We start from the raw sequence: 18,984 nt of genomic DNA, 5'->3' as shown, positions 1-18,984 counted from the left end.
AATAATTGGAAGCAGTATGTGATATGTTCAAAAGTACACTAAAAGGATGTTGAGAAACACGGGCTTTTAACCATTATGGGTCTGTTTTCATCTGAAAAATAGTGAGGGTTAGTCTAGATGAGCTCAAGCTCTGACATTGTGAGATTTCATGATTATCCCGTGTGTGCCTCTGTGGGCCTCTCCAAAACCTTTTGTTCATGTATTATGGCAACTTTATTGTTTGTTAGTACTTCTCTTGGCTGTAGACGATCATTACCAATGTCACAGGTACCTCAGAGTCTCAAAGCTGCTTACTGTCATTGGAATGCAATGTCCAGTACTGTAAAAACCCACTTCTGCCGAAGTCTACACATCAGCTGCCACCATGGTCCGAGGGAAAATGGACTCTGTCTCCCTTCTGCTTTCCAAATCTGGTGGCAGTGTATCTTATTGGCAGAACCTAAATTAAATCCAGAAACCTGGTGGCAAAAAAGTTTGAGTACTGTAGTTTTCAGCCTTCCATCCCTTGTTGTATAGGGGAAGAGTAAGAAGAGGGCAGGAATAGATCATTGGCAGTAGATAATTCCACGCAGCTGGTATAATGGGCTTTATGAAAAATTAGATTGAAGTTCTTGGCCTAAATGAATTTTTTTGCTGTATCTTTTGATATAATTTTTCATGTTATTCTTTCCTGTTCATTAGATAAATGAATAGAGAGTTTACTCTGTTCATTTAGGAGGAAGGAGTTTTAATGCAAGGAAAATAATTTTATTTTAATTTCACAACCTGTTAACATTTGGAGGAGATTTGTAGTTTAAAGTCTTATCTCTTTCTCTGCTATCTTGGGTGCGTATCTTTCTATAGGGAGCTTCGATAGTGGTCAGAAATGTGGGACTCGTAGCTATTACAGACAAAGGAATGACAGGGGTGAATCTGTATTTATCAAGGGTAAAAGAAGTTCTTGGTCAGTCAGAGGAAGGAGAAGAATCATTCTGCTTATGCTGTTGTCAATACCAAAGCATATAGAGAATTCCTCTGATTCTCTTTCTTAGTGTAGAGAGCCTGTAGCTGCTCTGCTTTGTCTTCTTTCCTCATTTCAACTTTCTTTTTCCTCACAGTCATCCCTTTGAGATGTTAAAAGGACCCAATAGTCTAATAAGATACTCTGTAAATTTGACGAATTGACATTTCTTTGAAATTTCTGTCATCTCTAAGCATTATATCGTTGATTTGGCTTGTCCCATTTCATAATTCTACCCTCTTCCTAGACTGTGAGTTATTAGAAAAGGTAAAGGGGCAAATTAATGAAAATATCTTTCAAAATGAAGGCAAAATAAAGACATTTTTAGACAGACAAAAACTGAGATTATTTGTTGCCACAAGATCTGCACTGTAAGAAATACTAAAAGAAATTTTTTAGACTAAGGGAAATGATAATCACATAGAAACCCAGATTAGCAGGAAGGAAGAGTACCAGAATGGGTAAATATCTGGGTAAAAATAAATGCCTCCCCCTTTTTTTAGTATCTTTATTTCATGTGCCTGCGTGTGTGTGTGTGTGTGTGTGTGTGTGTATGTGTTTTAAATGTCTTTAAAAGACTGTTGTCTTTTTAAAGCAAAACTCATAACAGTTTGTTGTGGGGTTTATAGCTTATATAGAAGTAAAATATAAGGTAATAAGAACACAAAGGGAGAGAGGGATAAGTGGAATTATACGCTTATAAAGTTTTTATATTGTTCAAGTAATATTTGAAGGTAGACTAAAGATCAAAGTATAATCTCTAGAGCCGCCACTAAAAACTAACACAAGGAAGTTAGTGGCCAAAAAGCCACTGCAAGAAATAAAAATGAAATTCTAAAAAATATGCATTTCAACCAAAGGAAGTCAGGGAAAGAGGAATAAACAAAGAACAAATAAGATAAATAGAAAATATATAACAAGATAGTAGACTCACACCCAACCATATTAGTAATTAAATTTAATGGGCTAAACACATCAATTAAAAAGGAGAGATTGTGAAACTAGATTTTTTTAAAATGGAAGACGCAATATATGCTGTTTACAAGAAATAACATTTTAAATATAAAGATGCAGACAAATGGGAAATAGGGGTAAAAAAGTGTGTATACTATGCAAACATTAAGCATTGGAAAGCTGGTGTGGCTATATTAATCATACATAGTGTGCTTCCAGACATAGTATATTATAAGAGACCAAGAAGGAAATTTCATAATGATAAAAGGAGCGTTTAATCAAGACATAATTCTAAATGTGTAGGCCACTAATAACAAAGCTTCAAAATATATAAAACAGAAAAGTGACAGAACTAAAGGGAAAAACAGCCAAATTCTACAACATACTTGGAGATTTTAACATCCCTCTCATTTCTATGTAAATGTCTACCTCACATTTTTACTGATTATTATCCTTTGCTAAATCCACATAGGTAAAAATGCCAGAGCTCGTGGCCAATTTTTCAGAGGTTCCTTTGTTAATTGATGTAAATCTTAAGTAAATAGCTCTATTTGCCTAATGTATCTGTAACTCAGCCTTACTTAAAGCCTACCTACTCATTTCTGAGTCTAGGGAAAGAAGTCTGGCTTCTTTCAGACTTATATGTTAATTTTATATATGCCAAAGTAGCAAAATAATTTAAAATTCACCAGCTATTTAATCTGTTCATTTTAAATCTTATATTTATCAACTGGCTGTAATTTAATTTTTGCTTTTTTTACTGCTTACTTGATAAGCATGTCAGTAAGTGTAGTATTTTATTATTTAAATGTATTTGTTTCTCTCTTTTTTTTTATTTTATTGGTGCTCTTTTCACTTTGTTTAACAAGCATTTATTGAACATCCACTATATGCAAGACCTAATTAGATTTTCATAAAATAAGACCTTGACTTGTTACAGAGCCAGAAATTGGAAGCACTATATTCATCCCTGCATATTGGTTCCATCCACCAAACAAATTGTTCCCTTTTCTTTTTTCCCTTAACCCTTTGTATATTCTTCTGTTTTAGCATTTATCACATTGCATTGTTTCCACATATCTGTCTTCCCAGTTAAACTGCAAGCTTTTTGAGGGCAGAAGTCAACTATTAAATTTTGTAGCCCCAGTGCATGTAGTAGCTGCTCTATAAAGGTTTGATTGCTGAAGGATGGATGGATGGACACAGTAATGAACAAATGCTAGTAGTCTGATGATTAAACAATTGCTTAAGCTACTGTTTGGCAGGGTAATAGTAAGGTCACTTCTTAACACAGTAGTTGGTAATGTGCCCTTCAACTCTGATACCCTTACAAAACTCTTGTGAAGATGAGCTTACAAAACTGCCAGGGAATATAAGAAGGCATAGGGTAAAGCAGATGCTACGTGGAAGACAGGTTTCCAGAGTAGCATATGGGAGCCACTAATGGTTCCAGATTGGACTGTTGGCTAAAAAGAGTCATCGGTGAGATCTCTTTAATGGTAGCTTAGTCCATAGGTATATTTAGGCGTGAAGATCTTTTACACAATAGGATCTAGTTTCATTATTATGCTTTAGGAACTTTTCATTGGGAAAATAATTATTTTAGACAAACATAAGTTGCTCTGTGTTTAGTAATACTTGTATGACTTGGTAATAAAACTTAGGGTACTTGATCTAAGCTTTCTTTAAACTTTATAAGTGCCTTAGATGTCTTAATCTCTGTAAGACACATCTCCCAGCCCAGAATGTGACCAAAAGAGTTCTAATTTCTATGTTGATATTTAGTTACGTGAACTTAATATGTCATAATATTTGTGAAAAAAAATATGAATACTTTAATGAGAGCTTAGTAAATGTAAATGTAGAATGAGTCAGTATAGGAAATCTTCATATAATTTCGTTATATGGCATTAAATCTTTTTTTTCCCCCCAGGGTGCACTAGAACAGGGCTCAAATTCTCAGCTCATGGCTGTTCAATACACAGAAACTACTAGTATCAGGTAAGAAAGTGTGGAAGCTCTTGGCCAAGGAATTTAAAATACCTAGTATTTTAGTAAAGTTGAAATGCATACTTCCCTTCCGTCTTAAACTTGTTCTTATCCGTGATTTTTATGTTAGTCCACATAACATATACTGCTTCTGAGCACTCCCGGTAAACCCAGATAATTTCAGAGGGTTAACTCTCCCAATCTGTGTTCCTTAAATACAGATTTAGTTGGAATACAGTTCAGTCATAATGTTGCTGTGAATTTTAAATACACATAGCTTTCCTGTCCTTGATTTGCATCTATCTTGTGAGCCAAGGGGAAGGGAATATTATTTTATGAATATCTGCTCTATCCAAGGTATCCTGCTGAGTGCTTTACATGGGTTTTTTCTTTAAATCTATATAATAGCTTGAAGTGTAGATACCATGGTCCCTATTTTATATATAGAAAAACTGGGCAAGTCACTTATTTTTTCCTAAGTTTTAGAGTCATAGAACCAATAAATGGCAGAATCAGAATTCAGATCCTAGCTATTTAACTTAAAATGCATTTTTCACTACACAATACTACTTAAGATTTCAAAAGATTTCAAAAGATTCCAAAAGGAGTGCTGTACCTAGAGGTTTAAATGTGTTAGCAAAGACATATCTAACTAAAAGGAACAATAATATGGGAGGCAATATAGTGTCATGGTTAAGATGCTAGCTTTCACCTTGGGCAGAATTCAAATCAGAACTGTGCCACTTACTTGCTCTGTGGATTCAAGCAGGTTAACTTAAAGTTTCCTCATCTGCAGAATTCTGCCTGCACAGAATTGATATAATGATTAAATTAGATAATATACGGTCATGCGCTGCATGACGACGTTTTGTTCAACAGTGGACCACATATAGAGCGGTAGTCCTGTAAGGTTAGTGCCATATAGCCTAGGTGTGTAGTAGGCTATACCATCTAGGTTTGTGTAAGTATATGCTATGATGTTTGTACACGGAACATCAAAAGACGAAATCGCCTAACGACACATTTTTCAGAATGTATCCCTGTCGTTAAGAAACACATGACTATATTTAAAGCACTTTGCATGGTACTTGCACGTCTTAAGTGTTCAAAAAATGGTAATGGTGATGTGATGATATTGACAACAGTATCACTGAAGTGAAAGTTAAGAGTCTCAGGTTCTATCTGTAGCTGTACCACAGATTTACCATTCACAATTTATTTAATATTAATTTAACGTTTACCGAGAACCAACTGTGTGCCAGTGTTCCAGGCACTGAGAATACATATAAAATGTAAGTTGAGAGCTGTTCATTATCCTGTTAACTGAGAGTTACTATTAAATAGCAGTAAGCAGAATATCAGCAATTAAGAATATTTAAAATCCTGAGATATTCTATTAGCCTGTAGAAACAGATCATTCAGATCTATATAGTAATTAATAATTCTCTGTAACCAGAATATTTCATTCACTATCTGTTTATTTAAAAATATATCCATTTTCTGATGTATCATTATGATGGCATATTATTTCTTCATTAGTTAAAAATGTTTTTAATCTCTGTACCTTCCTTTCAAGTTTTGAATCTAAAACTGCTCTAAAAAATAGTCTTTAAAAAGTATTTTAAATGAATTATAGCTGCCCTCATTATTCATGTATTGTGTTTGTGTATCCGCCTACTTAACTAAAATTTATTTGTAACTCTAAAATCAATACTCAAAGTGCTTTCACGATCCTTTGCAAACATGTGTAGGCATTCCCAGGTAAGGTTTAACAAGGCAACCCTCTGCCTACCTGTTTCAGCTCTTATGTTGTAAAACAAGTGTCCTTTTCAGGGTCTGTGTAGTGCCATATTTTTCACATTTTTGTGCTTTTTTGTTGGTGATTTCACTGTTGAAAATGGCCCCTAAGTGTAATACTGAAGTGCTGCCTAGTGTTCATAAGCACAGGAAGACTATTGTGCCATATGGAGAAAATACACGTTGGGTAAGCTTCATTCAGGCGTGACTTATAGCGGTGTTGACTATGAGTTCAATGTTAATGAATGAACAATATAGTAAAGAAAGTGTCTTTAAACAGAAACACATAAAACAAGGTTGTATATTCATCAGTTGACTAAAATGCTGTAACTAGGGGTTCGCAAGAACCTAACCTTGTATTTCCCTTAGGAGAATGGTTCAGTATTTGCTAATTCAGTGTTCACACTGACTTTATAGAACATAACTAGCATGAATAATAAGAATTGACTGTATATTCAAAATATTATAGTCAGAAATGGCCTAGTGAGCAAATGGAATTATTTCAAAGGAAATTCTTACAACTCATTTATAATTTCCATTTAGGTCAATCTTTCTTTCCTCTTAAGTTAATAAAGTTTGATTGAAAACATAAAAGACGACCATATAAGAAAGAAAACATATAAGTTTTCTTTTTGGAGAAAAATGAAACATTATTTCTTTAACTCTTCTTTAACTTTGGGGTGTTAGCTTATTGTGCTAAACAGTAAAAGACTGAAAATATTATTAAGAACTATATTAATATCATTTGAGTGTATCTTTTGGGATATGATGTGGTTTGAGGTATTATAATTTAAGTTATAATTTTATCAAGGCACTGACATGGTACTTTTAATATCTATAGCTAGGAATTGTTGAATGACTCCTATGGAACAGGACCCGTGCTTGGTACTTTACACGTATAACATCTCTGACCCCAGTAACGATCCTGCAAGGTTTATACGATTATCTTCATTTTACTGATCAGGAAAGTGGGGTTGCTCAAAGGTTCATTTCCCCAGTAACACCCACTTGAGTTGTGGAACAGGAATTCCAAGCCAGGTCTACTTGTTTCCAAATCCTAAGCTCTTCCCACCTTTCACACAGCCTCATAGGCAAGTGTACCGTGACAGACTGGACAGAGTGGTGAAAGGTAACTTTCCCTCAGACTTAATTTTTGTTACCCCACTTTTTAAAATCATGTACACCAATGCAGAAATCTATTTTCTGATACTTTTATTATTTTGACATGTATTGCAATGCACTTGACTGACTGGTACATTTTAGAGCCTTGATTCAGAAATGAAGTTTAGCTTTAGCAAATTGGATCTTACCTTGGGCTTTTCAAAATGTTATTACAGTTATGTGCCACATAATGGCATTTCAGTCAACAACGGACTGCATATACAACTGTGGTCCCATAAGACTATAATGGAGCTGAAAAATTCCTGTTGCCTAGTGACACTGTCGCCGTCGTAACGTTGCAGCACAATGCATTACTCATGTGTTTGTGGTGATGCTGGTGTAAGCAAACCTACTGTGCCAACTGTATGTGCTATAAAAGTATAGCACATACAGTTATGTACAGTGCATAATACTTGACAATGATAATAGGCGATTATGTTACTGGTTTATGTATTTACTATACTATACTTTTTATTGTTATTTTAGAGTGTAGTCTTTCTACTTATAAAAAAAGTTTACTGTAAAACAATATGTCATGTTACACCGGCAGCAGCCTCGTACATCTCATATTTACCGTATCTCTTGATTGCATCATTTTCTCTTGTGCTTGATTTAATCTCATTGTTTTGTTCATCATGGCCCCTAAGCATACAAAATTCACTGCTAATGTTGCCAGTAAGAGATCATGTTGAGTGATTGACCTGGAAATGAAATTAAAAGTGATTAAGCACTATAAAGGTGGAAAATCAGTGATGGTTATTGCTTTCCTGTCTGGCACGTCTCAGTCTTGAAGAACAAGAACAAAGTGACAGAAGCTGTTAAAGGCAATGAGACTAACAAAAATTTGAGAAGGGGGCTGGCCCGGTGGCATAGTGGGTAAGTTCACACGCTCCGCTTCAGTGGCCCGGGGGTCACAGGTTCAGATCCTGGGCGTGGACCTACACACCACTCATCAAGTCATGCTGTGGCCGCATCCCATGTACAAAATAGAGGAATATTGGCACAGATGTTAGCTCAGGGGCAATCTTTCTCAAGTGAAAAAGAGGAAGATTGGCCACAGGTGTTAACTCAGGGCCAATCTTCCTCACCAAAAAAAAAAAAAGAAAGAAAGAAAGAAAGAAAATTTGAGAAGGGCCTGTATCAGACAGAGAGAAACTTCTGATGACCTGGATTGAAGACCAGACGCAGAAGCGTATCCCTTTCAGCATCATGATGATCACGGAGAAAGCAAAAAGTTTGTTTGCAATGTTGAAAGAAAAAGCTGGACCTGGCCACAATGTTGAATTTACTGCTAGCTCTGGGTGGTTTAAATGATTCAAGAATTGTTGTTCATTACATTATGTGAAAGTGAGGGGTGAGTCTGCGAGTGCTGATGTGAACGCAGCTGAAGAATTTTTAGAAACTCTAGGTAAACTGATTGTGGAGGAAAACTACTTGCCAGAGCAAATATTCATTATGGATGAAACCTCCCTATTCTGGAAATGGTTGCCTGAAAGGACTTTCATCTCTAAGGAGGCCAAATCAATGCCATGTTTCAAGGCTTTTGAGGACAAGATAACAGTCTTGCTTGGGGCAATGTTGCAGGCTACAAATTGAAGCCCTTTCTGATCTGGCACAGTGAGAACCCCAGGGCCTTCAAGCATATCAGTAAGCACATTCTGCCAACATACTACAGGAGCAGTAAGAAATCATGGATGAGCCAGCTTCTCTTCCAAGGTGCCCTCCTGAATTGCCATGCCAGCAGAATGGAGTATACTGTTTGGAGAGTAACATACCTTTCAAGATTTTGCTTATTGTTGATAATGCTCCCAGACATCCTCCTTTTATTGGTAATCTTATCCCAGTATCAAAGCAGTGTCTCTACCTCCAAATACCACCTCTTTGATCCTACCAACGGTCAAGGAGTTATAGCAGCTTTTAAGGCCTAGTACTTGAGAAGGCTATTGTCACAGTTGAGGAAGACACTGAGAAGACATTGATGAAATTCTGGAAGGATTACAACATCTATGACTGCATCAAGAACCTTGCTTGGGCTTTGGGTGATGTCACCAAGGAGTGTATGAATGGCATCTGGTGCATTATCTGCCTACAAGCAAATCTCTGATGAAAAAAAGAAACCAAGCAAACCACCGTGGACATATTTCTGAAAAGAGTGACACCTTCTCAAGAAGAGCCTCAGGCTGGTCCTTCGGGGACATTCCAGAAGAAGGCATTGTTATCATAGGAGGTGACAGCTCCATGTGTGTTATTGCCCCTAAAGACCTTCCAGTGGGACAAGATGTGGAGATGGAAGACAGTGATATTGATGATCCTGACCCTGTATAGGCTTAGGCTAATGTGTCTTAATGTATGAAAAGCAAAAAAAAAAAAAAAAAAACCTTTTAAAAATAGAAAAAAGCTTATAGAATAAGGATATAAAGAAAATATTTTTGTGTGTGTGTGTGAGGAAGATCAGCCCTGTGCTAACATCTGCCAATCCTCCTCTTTTTGCTGAGGAAGATTGGCCCTGGGCTAACATCCGTGCCCATCTTCCTCCACTTTATATGGGACGCCGCCACAACATGGCTTGCCAAGCGGTGTGTCGGTGTGCATCCAGGATCCGAACCAGTGAACCCCGGGCCGCCGGAGCGGAGTGCGCGCACTTAACCGCTTGCACCACCGGGCCGGCCCCAAGAAAATATTTTTGTACAGCTGTACAATGTGTTTGTGTTTTAAGCTATGTGTTATTACAAGAGTCAAAAAGTTTAAAAAATTAAAAAGTTTTTTGAGTAAAAAATTTACAGTAAGCTAAGGTTAATTTGTTATTAAAGAAAGAAAAATATTTTTTTATAAATTGGGTGTAGCCTAAGTGTACAGTGTTTGTAAAATTTACAGTAGTGCACAGTAATGACCTAGGTCTTCACATTCACTCACCACTCGCTCACTGACTCACTCAGAGCACTTCTAGTCCTCCAAGCACCATTCATGGTAAGTGCCCTATACAAGTGTACCATTTTTTATCTTTTATATCATATTTGTACTGTACCTCTTCTATGTTTAGATATGTCTAGATACACAAATACTTACCATTGTGTTACAGTTGCATACAGTATTCAGTACAGTAGCATGCTGTACAGGTTTGTAGCCTAGGACCAGTAGGCTATACCATATAGCCCAGGTATGTAGTAGGCTTTCCCATTTAGGTTTGTGTAAGTACACTCTATGGTGTTTGCACAATGACAGAATTGCCTAATGACACATTTCTTAGAACATATCCCCTTCATTAAGCAACACATGACTGTATAAAAATTATTGCCAAAATGCCACTAATATTTTGATTGAGAGAGATTCTTATAATTCAGACATAGCCTTAGAATGGGAAGTATTTTTTAGAGGATATGAAATTTATTAGTTTACGAACATTTTGCCTTTTTCTTAACTTCAGCAGGAACTCAGGGAGTGAGCTACAAGTGTATTATGCTTCACCCAGAAGTTATCAAGACTTCTTTGAAGCCATCCGCAGAAGGGGAGACACATTTTATGTTGTGTCATTTCGAAGGGTAAGTTCCTTTTGAAAGAATAAAGGAAATATTTTTGAGTATCTACTGTGTACAAGGCATTGTGCTGAATGCTGTGGAAGATAAAAAGATGTGAGGATAGGAAGCAATATAAAATAAATGAGTGGAACAATCTAGGCACTATTAATTCATACATGCTTGACTTTGGGCTGTTCAGCATTATGAAGAGGAACATGAAATTGATGTCAGGCAATGAGTTTATATTTAGAAAATATAAACTGCTTATAGATTTTTGTTCTTTGTCCCTCCACAGCTATACTGTTTGTTTACAACCAAAGGAAAAGTAAAAACATAAAACTTTCTGTTTAGGCTTTGTGGTGGTATTCCCATTTGGTTATTGAGAAATAGACTTCCCAAATTTTGGTTTAAGATGAATCATGGGCTGATTAATGTATTGATTGTGTAATGTTTGGATCTATGTTTCTGAGGCACTCTATTCCTCTTTTCTCTCTCCTTCATCAAACATTTACTCCTGTTGGTGAAGAATGTGTTAGATAACTAGTCAGCTTATGCAAAATTAAGTGTTTATACAAGCACTTTTGAATGTTACAGATGTTAGACGAAATGGAAAAAAATGCATAGCTATTTACATTCCATTTTTTTCCCCTATAAAATGAAAATATATTTTTCATAGAGTTGCCATATGAATATCTCTGACAGAGTGCTGTATGTTAAATCAGGAACACATGAATGAGTTAAAATTCCTTGCTGGTTTGTATCCTCAGTTTTTCTTTTTCTTTTCGGGAAGAGGGAGCATGGTTAGAAATAAGCATATACTAACCGTAAACAATTCATTCTCTGATTATTGTCACCACTCACCATCACTGAAATTCTCAGTTAACTTAGTTCTTTTCCTAAGGTATAAATATCTAGTAGCTCAGAATTTTAGGACCAGAGAACTTAGACACTAGAGAATTAGGAAAATCAAACATTTCATATATTTTTAGTTATTAATCAAATATGCTAGGAGATTTGGACTACTTTAGCAATGGTATCTCATGATTTCTGCCTTTTCACAAAATTCCCTGTGTTCAGCTTATTTTCTCAGACATAATTGGCGTATTTTGATTCTGTACCAGCCTCAAAGTTCATTTTCAGCAGCAAGGGGGCAGCTGAGAACAGGGTTTCGGCAAGGCTCCAACTGTATTGGCTGATGAGAACTAAGTATTTGCTTCATTGTTGACACAATCATGTTTAAAGTGGAAAAAAATATATAAACTTTTAAAAATGGGATTCAGCACTACAAAGAAGAGACTTGATGGATGTTAAAATGAGTGTGTTGAAGTATATGTTATGGAAGTTATCACAGAAGAATTATTTTTAACACTCAGGTAGCCAAATACTTGTCTTAGGTTCAGGATAATTTCTCTATTATTTGATCAAAACAGTATAGTATATATTAGAAGAAGCAATTGTCAAGCCATGGATTGAAGTTATGGTTAGTAATGTTTTTCTATGGAAGAGAACAAGTATTTGTTACAGAAAAAATAATCCTAGCTTTAAAGGGACTGCATTTTTACAAAGGAAGGTGAATGGTATTCTTTTTTTGATGTATGCATTATGTTTCTTGAATTTGTAAAAGCTATTTCTCATTAGTTTGCTATGAAACGTACTGGTGGAAAATTATTGATTCCCTTCCCCTCCACCCCCCATCCTTTGATGTTCTAGATGAAACAGTCTTTCTCATGTTTAGGAAAACTGTTCGGACTCTCTCTTACATTCTGTTTGGGTTTCTCATTTCCTAATTACTGATTTATCACATTTTGGTATTTTATATCAAGGTCAAGTTAGGATAAACCTGAACTTAATTAGATAACAGTAGTTAGAAAGAGACAACATCCTTTTTCATTTTTTCTTTCTTGTTTTGTTTTAACAGTAGGGATAAGGAAGTTAATTTTATCCTGATGACTATAAACTATGTCATGGGACAGGAATTTGGTTCTTAAATCCTGGATTGTTCTTTTTGTTCTTGCTAAAATGAAAATGAAAGAAATAATGACCTCATGCTTGTTTTTTTCTTCCATTTTGCAATATAAAATATTCTAACAGTTTCATCAAAAAGGCAAGTGGGGGCCGGCCCCATGGCTTAGTGGTTGAGTGCGTGCGCTCTGCTGCTGGTGGCCTGGGTTTGGATCCCAGGCGCTCACCGACGCACCGCTCCTCCGGCCATGCTGAGGCCACGTCCCACATACAGCAACTAGTAGGATGTGCAGCTATGACATACAACTATCTACTAGGGCTTTGGGGGAAAAAAAATAAATAAATAAAATTATAAAAAAAAAAGGCAAGTGGCATCATTTCTTATGCAGAAGGATGTAGACTTTTTCTGCCACTTAGGTTCTTAATTTGGTTGACAGAAATTATTGTAATTGATACTGTATGATTGCATTGGAAATTAAGAAATACAGAGATTCTGAAGCCCCAAGGTTGTGCTTAGTATAAACCAGACATAACAGAGCCAATAAGCAAGTCATATTGTTTTATTTTATAATTGGACATATATTAAAAAATATTTTAATATCTAAAAAAGTAGAAGTAGCCATTGACTGTTTTGTATACTATTATTTAATAAATCATCTCTCTCCCAAACTTATACTCCCTTATAACCTACACTCTTGCATGCTTAAATCTCATTATAGTTGAGCTGCTGAAATGATTTTCTCCAAAGCAGACTCACTCTTGGATAACTACTGAATTTCTGTTATAGGCCAGCAAGAAAGAATGCTTATGATCCCAGTAGTCCGGACAAAGTTTCAAACCTTTTCCTGTTCTTTTGACTTTCTTTTAAGTTTTTGCCTCCAACACAGTAACTCCAACGCTCTACTCTGTTTCGTTCCAGCTATTCATAACCTGTTTTCCTATAAGTATTTTGTCTTTTTCTCCTCTCTTTGACTTGTTTTAGTATGATGTGGAGTAGGGGGTGGTGGTAAATAACTTCTCAAACTTCCAAGTCACTTTGAGTCTGGTATAACTGACACGTTAATTTAAAAAATCCAATTAAGTTTAATGTTTATTTTTTCTTAATGCTTTCATATGATAGTCTGTTTAGGGAGGGAGAGGGCACATTAAACAATATAACCAAATAAATTCAAGAGCATGGAACAGAAACAAATACTCAGGAAAGCTCAAATAAAGTCGGATAAGAAAGTGATTCCATATACACAGTGGAATACTACTCAGCCATAAGAAATGATGAAATCCAGCCATTTGTGACAACATGGATGGACATTGAGGGTATTATGCAAAGTGAAATAAGTCAGAGGGAGAAGGTCAAATACCGTATGATTTTCTTCATTAAGTAGTAGATAATAACAACAATAAACAAACACATAGAGACAGAGATTGGATTGGTGGTTACCAGAGGGGAAGGGGGGAGGGAGGAGGGCAAAAGGGATAATTCAGCACATGAGTTGTAATTGGTATTTGAGTGGTGAACATGATGTAATCTCTGCAGAAATAGAAGTATAATGATGTACACCTGAAATTTATACGATGTTATAAACCAATGTTACTGCAATAAAAATTAAAGTAAAATAAAGAAAAAAAGAAATTAAAAAAAAAAGAAAGTGATTCCATAGCAGAGAGGAAAGATAACATTGAGAAGAAAGGTGGGAAAATGATATTTACTTTATCTATAACTTCAATAAACTTTGAAAAACTATCCTTAGATGCTGCTCTCTTGTCCACTAATAATTAAAGAAAAGAATTTTTTACCTTCCTGGGGCAATTCCCCATTGAAAACAGGTTCTCTTTGATTCAGATGGCTGTGAATGTCAGTTCACCATATTATCTCCACTCTTGTTTGATATTTCTTTTTCAAATGAGATGGATGCCATATTTGGAACACTTTTTATTTCTTTTATATTTTGTTTTCAGTACCCATCCCTCAAATGAAAAACAGACGCTTAAAATTGTCTTTTCATCCGTTTCAAATACATACATAGTGTAACATACGTAAGAAGAACCTGAGCGGTAGCTATAAGCCTGCCTCATAGATGTTTCTCTCTCCCTCTCTTTCTGAGTACTTGATGTATTCTAGATATAGTACTATACTTGGGTATTTTACCCTTCTTGGTCTCTGATAAAAAATTTATTAGCAGTATCATATATGTGGCATGGATTCTAAGGATAACACTTAAGTAGTAGGCTTTTATTATAAGCTACATGGAAATTGAAGAACCACAAGAAACGCCCAGCAGCCAAAAAATTTCTCTGTGCTTGTGCTCCATAGACTGTAATGTACACTCGTCCTCATGGAGAACTGGATTAGTGGCTCGTTGTCATTCCTGATTCAATAGCAGCTCCAGTAATTCCATTTCAGCCTTTTTCACACATTGTTCATTCAGACTCTCCTCTTTCTTTCAGCCTCTCCAAACAGAAAGAGGATCTGATTGTATATATATATTTACCATCTCTTATGTAGAATCACTATGATAATCTTGGCTCATGATCCGCGGTCCGTTTGTGACCAGGAAAATAGGGTTGATTTCATTAAATGCGTTCTCTTGCTTCGTAAGCCAGCAACTTTATGCAGAAGGAACAGCCTGGGGCCACTCTTCTAAGAAAATGATTGTGGTGGGCCCTTAGAGCTTCATAAACTGTTTACTACGCTATGCACCCTGGCTTAAAAAAAAATTCTCTTGTACGGGTCCCTAATTGTTTGATTTAAAAGGCTCATCTTCTCATCTATATCATAAGCCTCTTAAAGGCAGGAAGCATCATATGCTTTTTTATTACCACTCCTGATGCTCAGCACGATGCCAGCCACTCAGTGCTTATTAAACAGAACAATTTTAGGTATGGGTCACTAAGAGAAGTCACAGTGATGGAACTTTGCTGTTCTTCGTGATCATTTAAAGAGTGTTTTTACATCTGTTTTGCTTAAAGAAATTCAAATCTATTTTACTGATCTAAGAAATAACACAGCGGTGCTGAATTCGAGCAGAAAGTTTAGTTAGAGATGACCTTTCTTTTGTCCATTTATGGTTGCACTAGCCAGAGATGCATCAGCTTTGTTCTTATCTCTGAATCTAAGCTTTAGAGCTGAAGAAATCTGAGTGAATTGTTTGACTGTGAAATGTTTAACAGTCAATAGGTAGAACTTTGAGGTACTTGCATCCTCATTTTTTAATATTTGCAGAAACATTTTGGAGTGGATTGTCGTTAGACCTCACTGCCTTCTTTTTTGGGGGAAGGGATAGTGTCCGGTATCTGTACAGATTCCGGCAGCATGAGCTAGAAACTTGAAACTTTGGAAAAATATAGGAAAGGCTCTAATTAGTGCAGAAAGGTTGACTGGTGATGTTATTGGTTCAAAATGTTTGCAAAAGTTTATTGCCATGGAAGGCCACAAAAAAAGAATTTCGTAGAACAGCAATATTTCCTAAATTAATACCTAGATTAATTCCTAGTACATGGCTTAGAAGAATGGTGTGTTTTCTTAATGCATATTATTAATTTCTTGAAAATTTCTGTTTAGGTTTAGTTTTTATATAAAATCTTCAGGGGCAGGAGGAATTTCCTTAGTAATCAAAGGAAGTTAGTCAGTTTATAGTCTACTTTAAAAGGATACAGCTCCTTTTGTTTCGGGACTTCACAACTTGAGCATACACGTGGGTCTTGGAGTTGGGCCATTTTTTGATCTCCACTTTCATGGCCTTTTAGCCAAATTCTTTCTCTAGCTGGAAAAAAAAATGTGAATAAATGAGTTTGGAAAGACACTTGCATTAAAAAAAAATATCTTATCTCAGAAGAGAGACTTTTTAAAAAACCTTCTTTTAGAAGGCTTTTTTCTAATTAATTTTTAATTTAGTTTGAAATATACTCTCTTTTGGGTCTAAAGCACATTATAAAAAGTAGTGCAGAATTGTCTGAGTATCCACTTAACCTAGATTTACTTAATGATTACATTAGTAACATTCTCTTTATATATCCATTTTCTCTTTCCTTTATATATAAATACTGACACTTTTAATGTATACAACCATTATAGTTTACAAACCTCTTTCACATACATAATCTTCTTAGTTCCTTACATACATTAGAGTAAGTATTCCTAGTCCTAATCTTCGGATGAAAAAATTGAGGCAAAGAGAGGTTAAGTGGCTTGTCTAAGGACACAAAAATGGTGAGTGGTAGAACTAGGGCAATAATTGAGGTGTTCTAATTTCATACAGTGATTGTTTTCTTTACATTCTGGTGCTGCATTTAGATATATTGCAGAATATGTAAATAGCAAGATGACTGTGTTCCTTCAAAGCCAACCATGTTTCATTGCTAAATCTGCTGGGTAGTTTTGCTGGAGTTATTGCTTAACAATTAAATTTTTTTCTGTTTGTTAATTACTTGATTCTAGCTTAAGCACTTTATTAGCTTACACTTTTTATAATAGTAAAGAATAACCTAATGGTCTGAAAGGTTATAGTATAACTTCAGATTGCAAACCAGGGAATAGAATAAATAGGCTTTGAGAGTTTCTGGTTTCTTTTTAAAACAATTGGGAAAAAAATATCTTTGCTTTGTTTTAAAGAGGAAGTAGTTTAGCCAAAATAGACATTGTTTTAATGATTGGTACTTTAGAACGTCTCGTAGAGAAGAGTGGTTTTTGTGCATGTGTAAATGCATTTTATTACGGATTCTGTATGTGGCATGCCAGATTCTTGAGATCAGAAACTTTTGATCTCAAGCTCCTTGTTAAATATGAGTTACTGTTGTGTGGTTTTAGGGGATTTAGTCATTTGTTCCTTGGCTCTATAACAAATTGCTGCTAACATAAAAAAAAAGATTTCTGTTATTTAGACTTTTCAGTTGCAAACTCTAAAGTAACTTGTTTTATGTTTGAAAAATGATTACTCAATAGTCTCTGTAACTAGACTTGTATATAGAATAGCTATGGACACAAAGAGCTTATAACTCGTGAATAATTTGAAGTCTTCAAGATTATTAAGATGGTGGACAAATCCACGTGAGTCAGGACAGTTTTCCAACTGTTCATTATTTGTGTGCTCTATTTAGTAGTCTTTATTTTATAATGTTTTTCATATGCATTTTTTTCACCTCCCTTTTAAGGTTGCATGCTTTCTCTGGGCAGAGATAAAGCCTAATCATTCTGTTTTGTCTTTCTACAAGGTCTGTTGCAATGCACTGCAGACTGTGTGGAGCAAATCCTAAATAAATGTTAGCTGCTCAAACTGCTTTTTATTTGTGCCCTTTAACCTTATTTTTTATGTCCTACCATTCAAAAGATGACTAGAGGTGAGGTTTGCAGAAACAAAGGAGGAAAATTTTCTCAATGAATGTTTAAAATTACTTTTGTAATTTGAATAACAATGAAAATTTAAAAAATGCATAGTCTACTCTGATGTGGATGGACCTTTAGCTGTAGAATAGAATTGTTCCTGAAAGACTTTTAAAGTTACTGAAGAAAAATGGGATTAATAATTGATACTTTAAAGTTTTGATAGTTTCCTTCTCATCAAATTTCAGGTTTTTTGTAATGAGGGAAGAAAATATTTCCTGAAAGCAAAACTTCATCATAAGAAAGACTATTTCTTCACATGATGAATATGTGAGGGAAAAATGTTTTTTCAACAATTCATAGATGCAGACTTTAGAGACCTGCGTTTTAGTCCTGATTCTGCCACTATTTGCTTTGTGACTTTAGACAAATCACATGTCTCTCCTGTCTTCAGTTTCCTTACGTGTAAAATGATAAAGTTAGAGTAGATTTGCATTTTCCTTCTAGCTCTAGAAAGCTATAGTATTCTTCTAACTATTTGTGTGTGTTTATGTGTATGAACACTGTCTTCTTAGAAATCTGTAGTATTGTGTTAAAACTCTTGGAAGTTACTAAATTGGTTCAGTCTAGTGGACTTAGTACATTAAGGGTTTTGAAAAACAACAAAATGTCAAGTTATAAGGTAGGCCTATAAATTAATGAGTTTTGTTTTTTAATAACTGGTGGTCTTGTAATTTATTTAATAATCACTTTTATAGTACATACAATATGCCAATATTTAATCCTCATAATATCCTTATGAGAGGTAGATACAGTTATTATCCTTACTTTACAGAGGGGGAACCTGAGGCATGGAGAGGTTAATTAATTTGTCCAAAGTGACATAGTTTGGAAGTGACAGAGCCAGAATTTAATCTAGAACATCTGGCTCCAGAGTCTGTGTTTATGATCACTTCCTAATGTTGCCTTTCTAGAATTTTTATATCCAAATGTCTTATCTTTCAAAGTATTCAACTGGGAATTTAATTCCATCGATCTCTCTGTTCAAAATATATTTTGAGTTTCTTCAGGTTCATTTTCTGTAGAGAACAAGACCAAAGACAAAGCCCTCTGAAAAGCAAGCCACATGCTACTACTGAAAGTAATAGTGTAGGAGAAACAGGAGGTAGCAGGGAAACACAGAAGAAATGATTAGAGATGTCTAAGGAGAATTGGAATAATATACTACAGATTATGGGGGGAAAATCAACTTGTTTATTTTGTTTTAAAACGTGGAGGTCAAGGAAGAA

At 35.3% G+C, this 18,984-nt stretch overlaps 1 protein-coding gene across 2 annotated transcripts in view; it reads left to right on the top strand.

Annotated features, from left to right (window-relative positions):
* Positions 1-18,984, top strand: part of ATF6 (activating transcription factor 6) — a 214,681-nt gene that overhangs the window by 91,978 nt on the left and 103,719 nt on the right. Inside the window, exons 13-14 of one of the 2 annotated variants that reach the window (XM_014783280.2) lie at positions 3,888-3,955; positions 10,329-10,440. In XM_014783280.2, coding sequence (XP_014638766.2) covers positions 3,888-3,955; positions 10,329-10,440 — 180 coding nt within the window. Of the gene's footprint in view, positions 1-3,887; positions 3,956-10,325; positions 10,441-18,984 lie in introns of both variants that reach the window. The other variant, XM_004424822.3, reaches the window with a different exon arrangement.

The sequence above is a fragment of the Ceratotherium simum genome, chromosome 2 (genome assembly GCF_057802395.1).
Source record: "Ceratotherium simum simum isolate JZ-2026a chromosome 2, ASM5780239v1, whole genome shotgun sequence".
NCBI lineage: Eukaryota > Metazoa > Chordata > Mammalia > Perissodactyla > Rhinocerotidae > Ceratotherium > Ceratotherium simum.
This window is presented reverse-complemented; position numbering and strand designations above follow the sequence as displayed.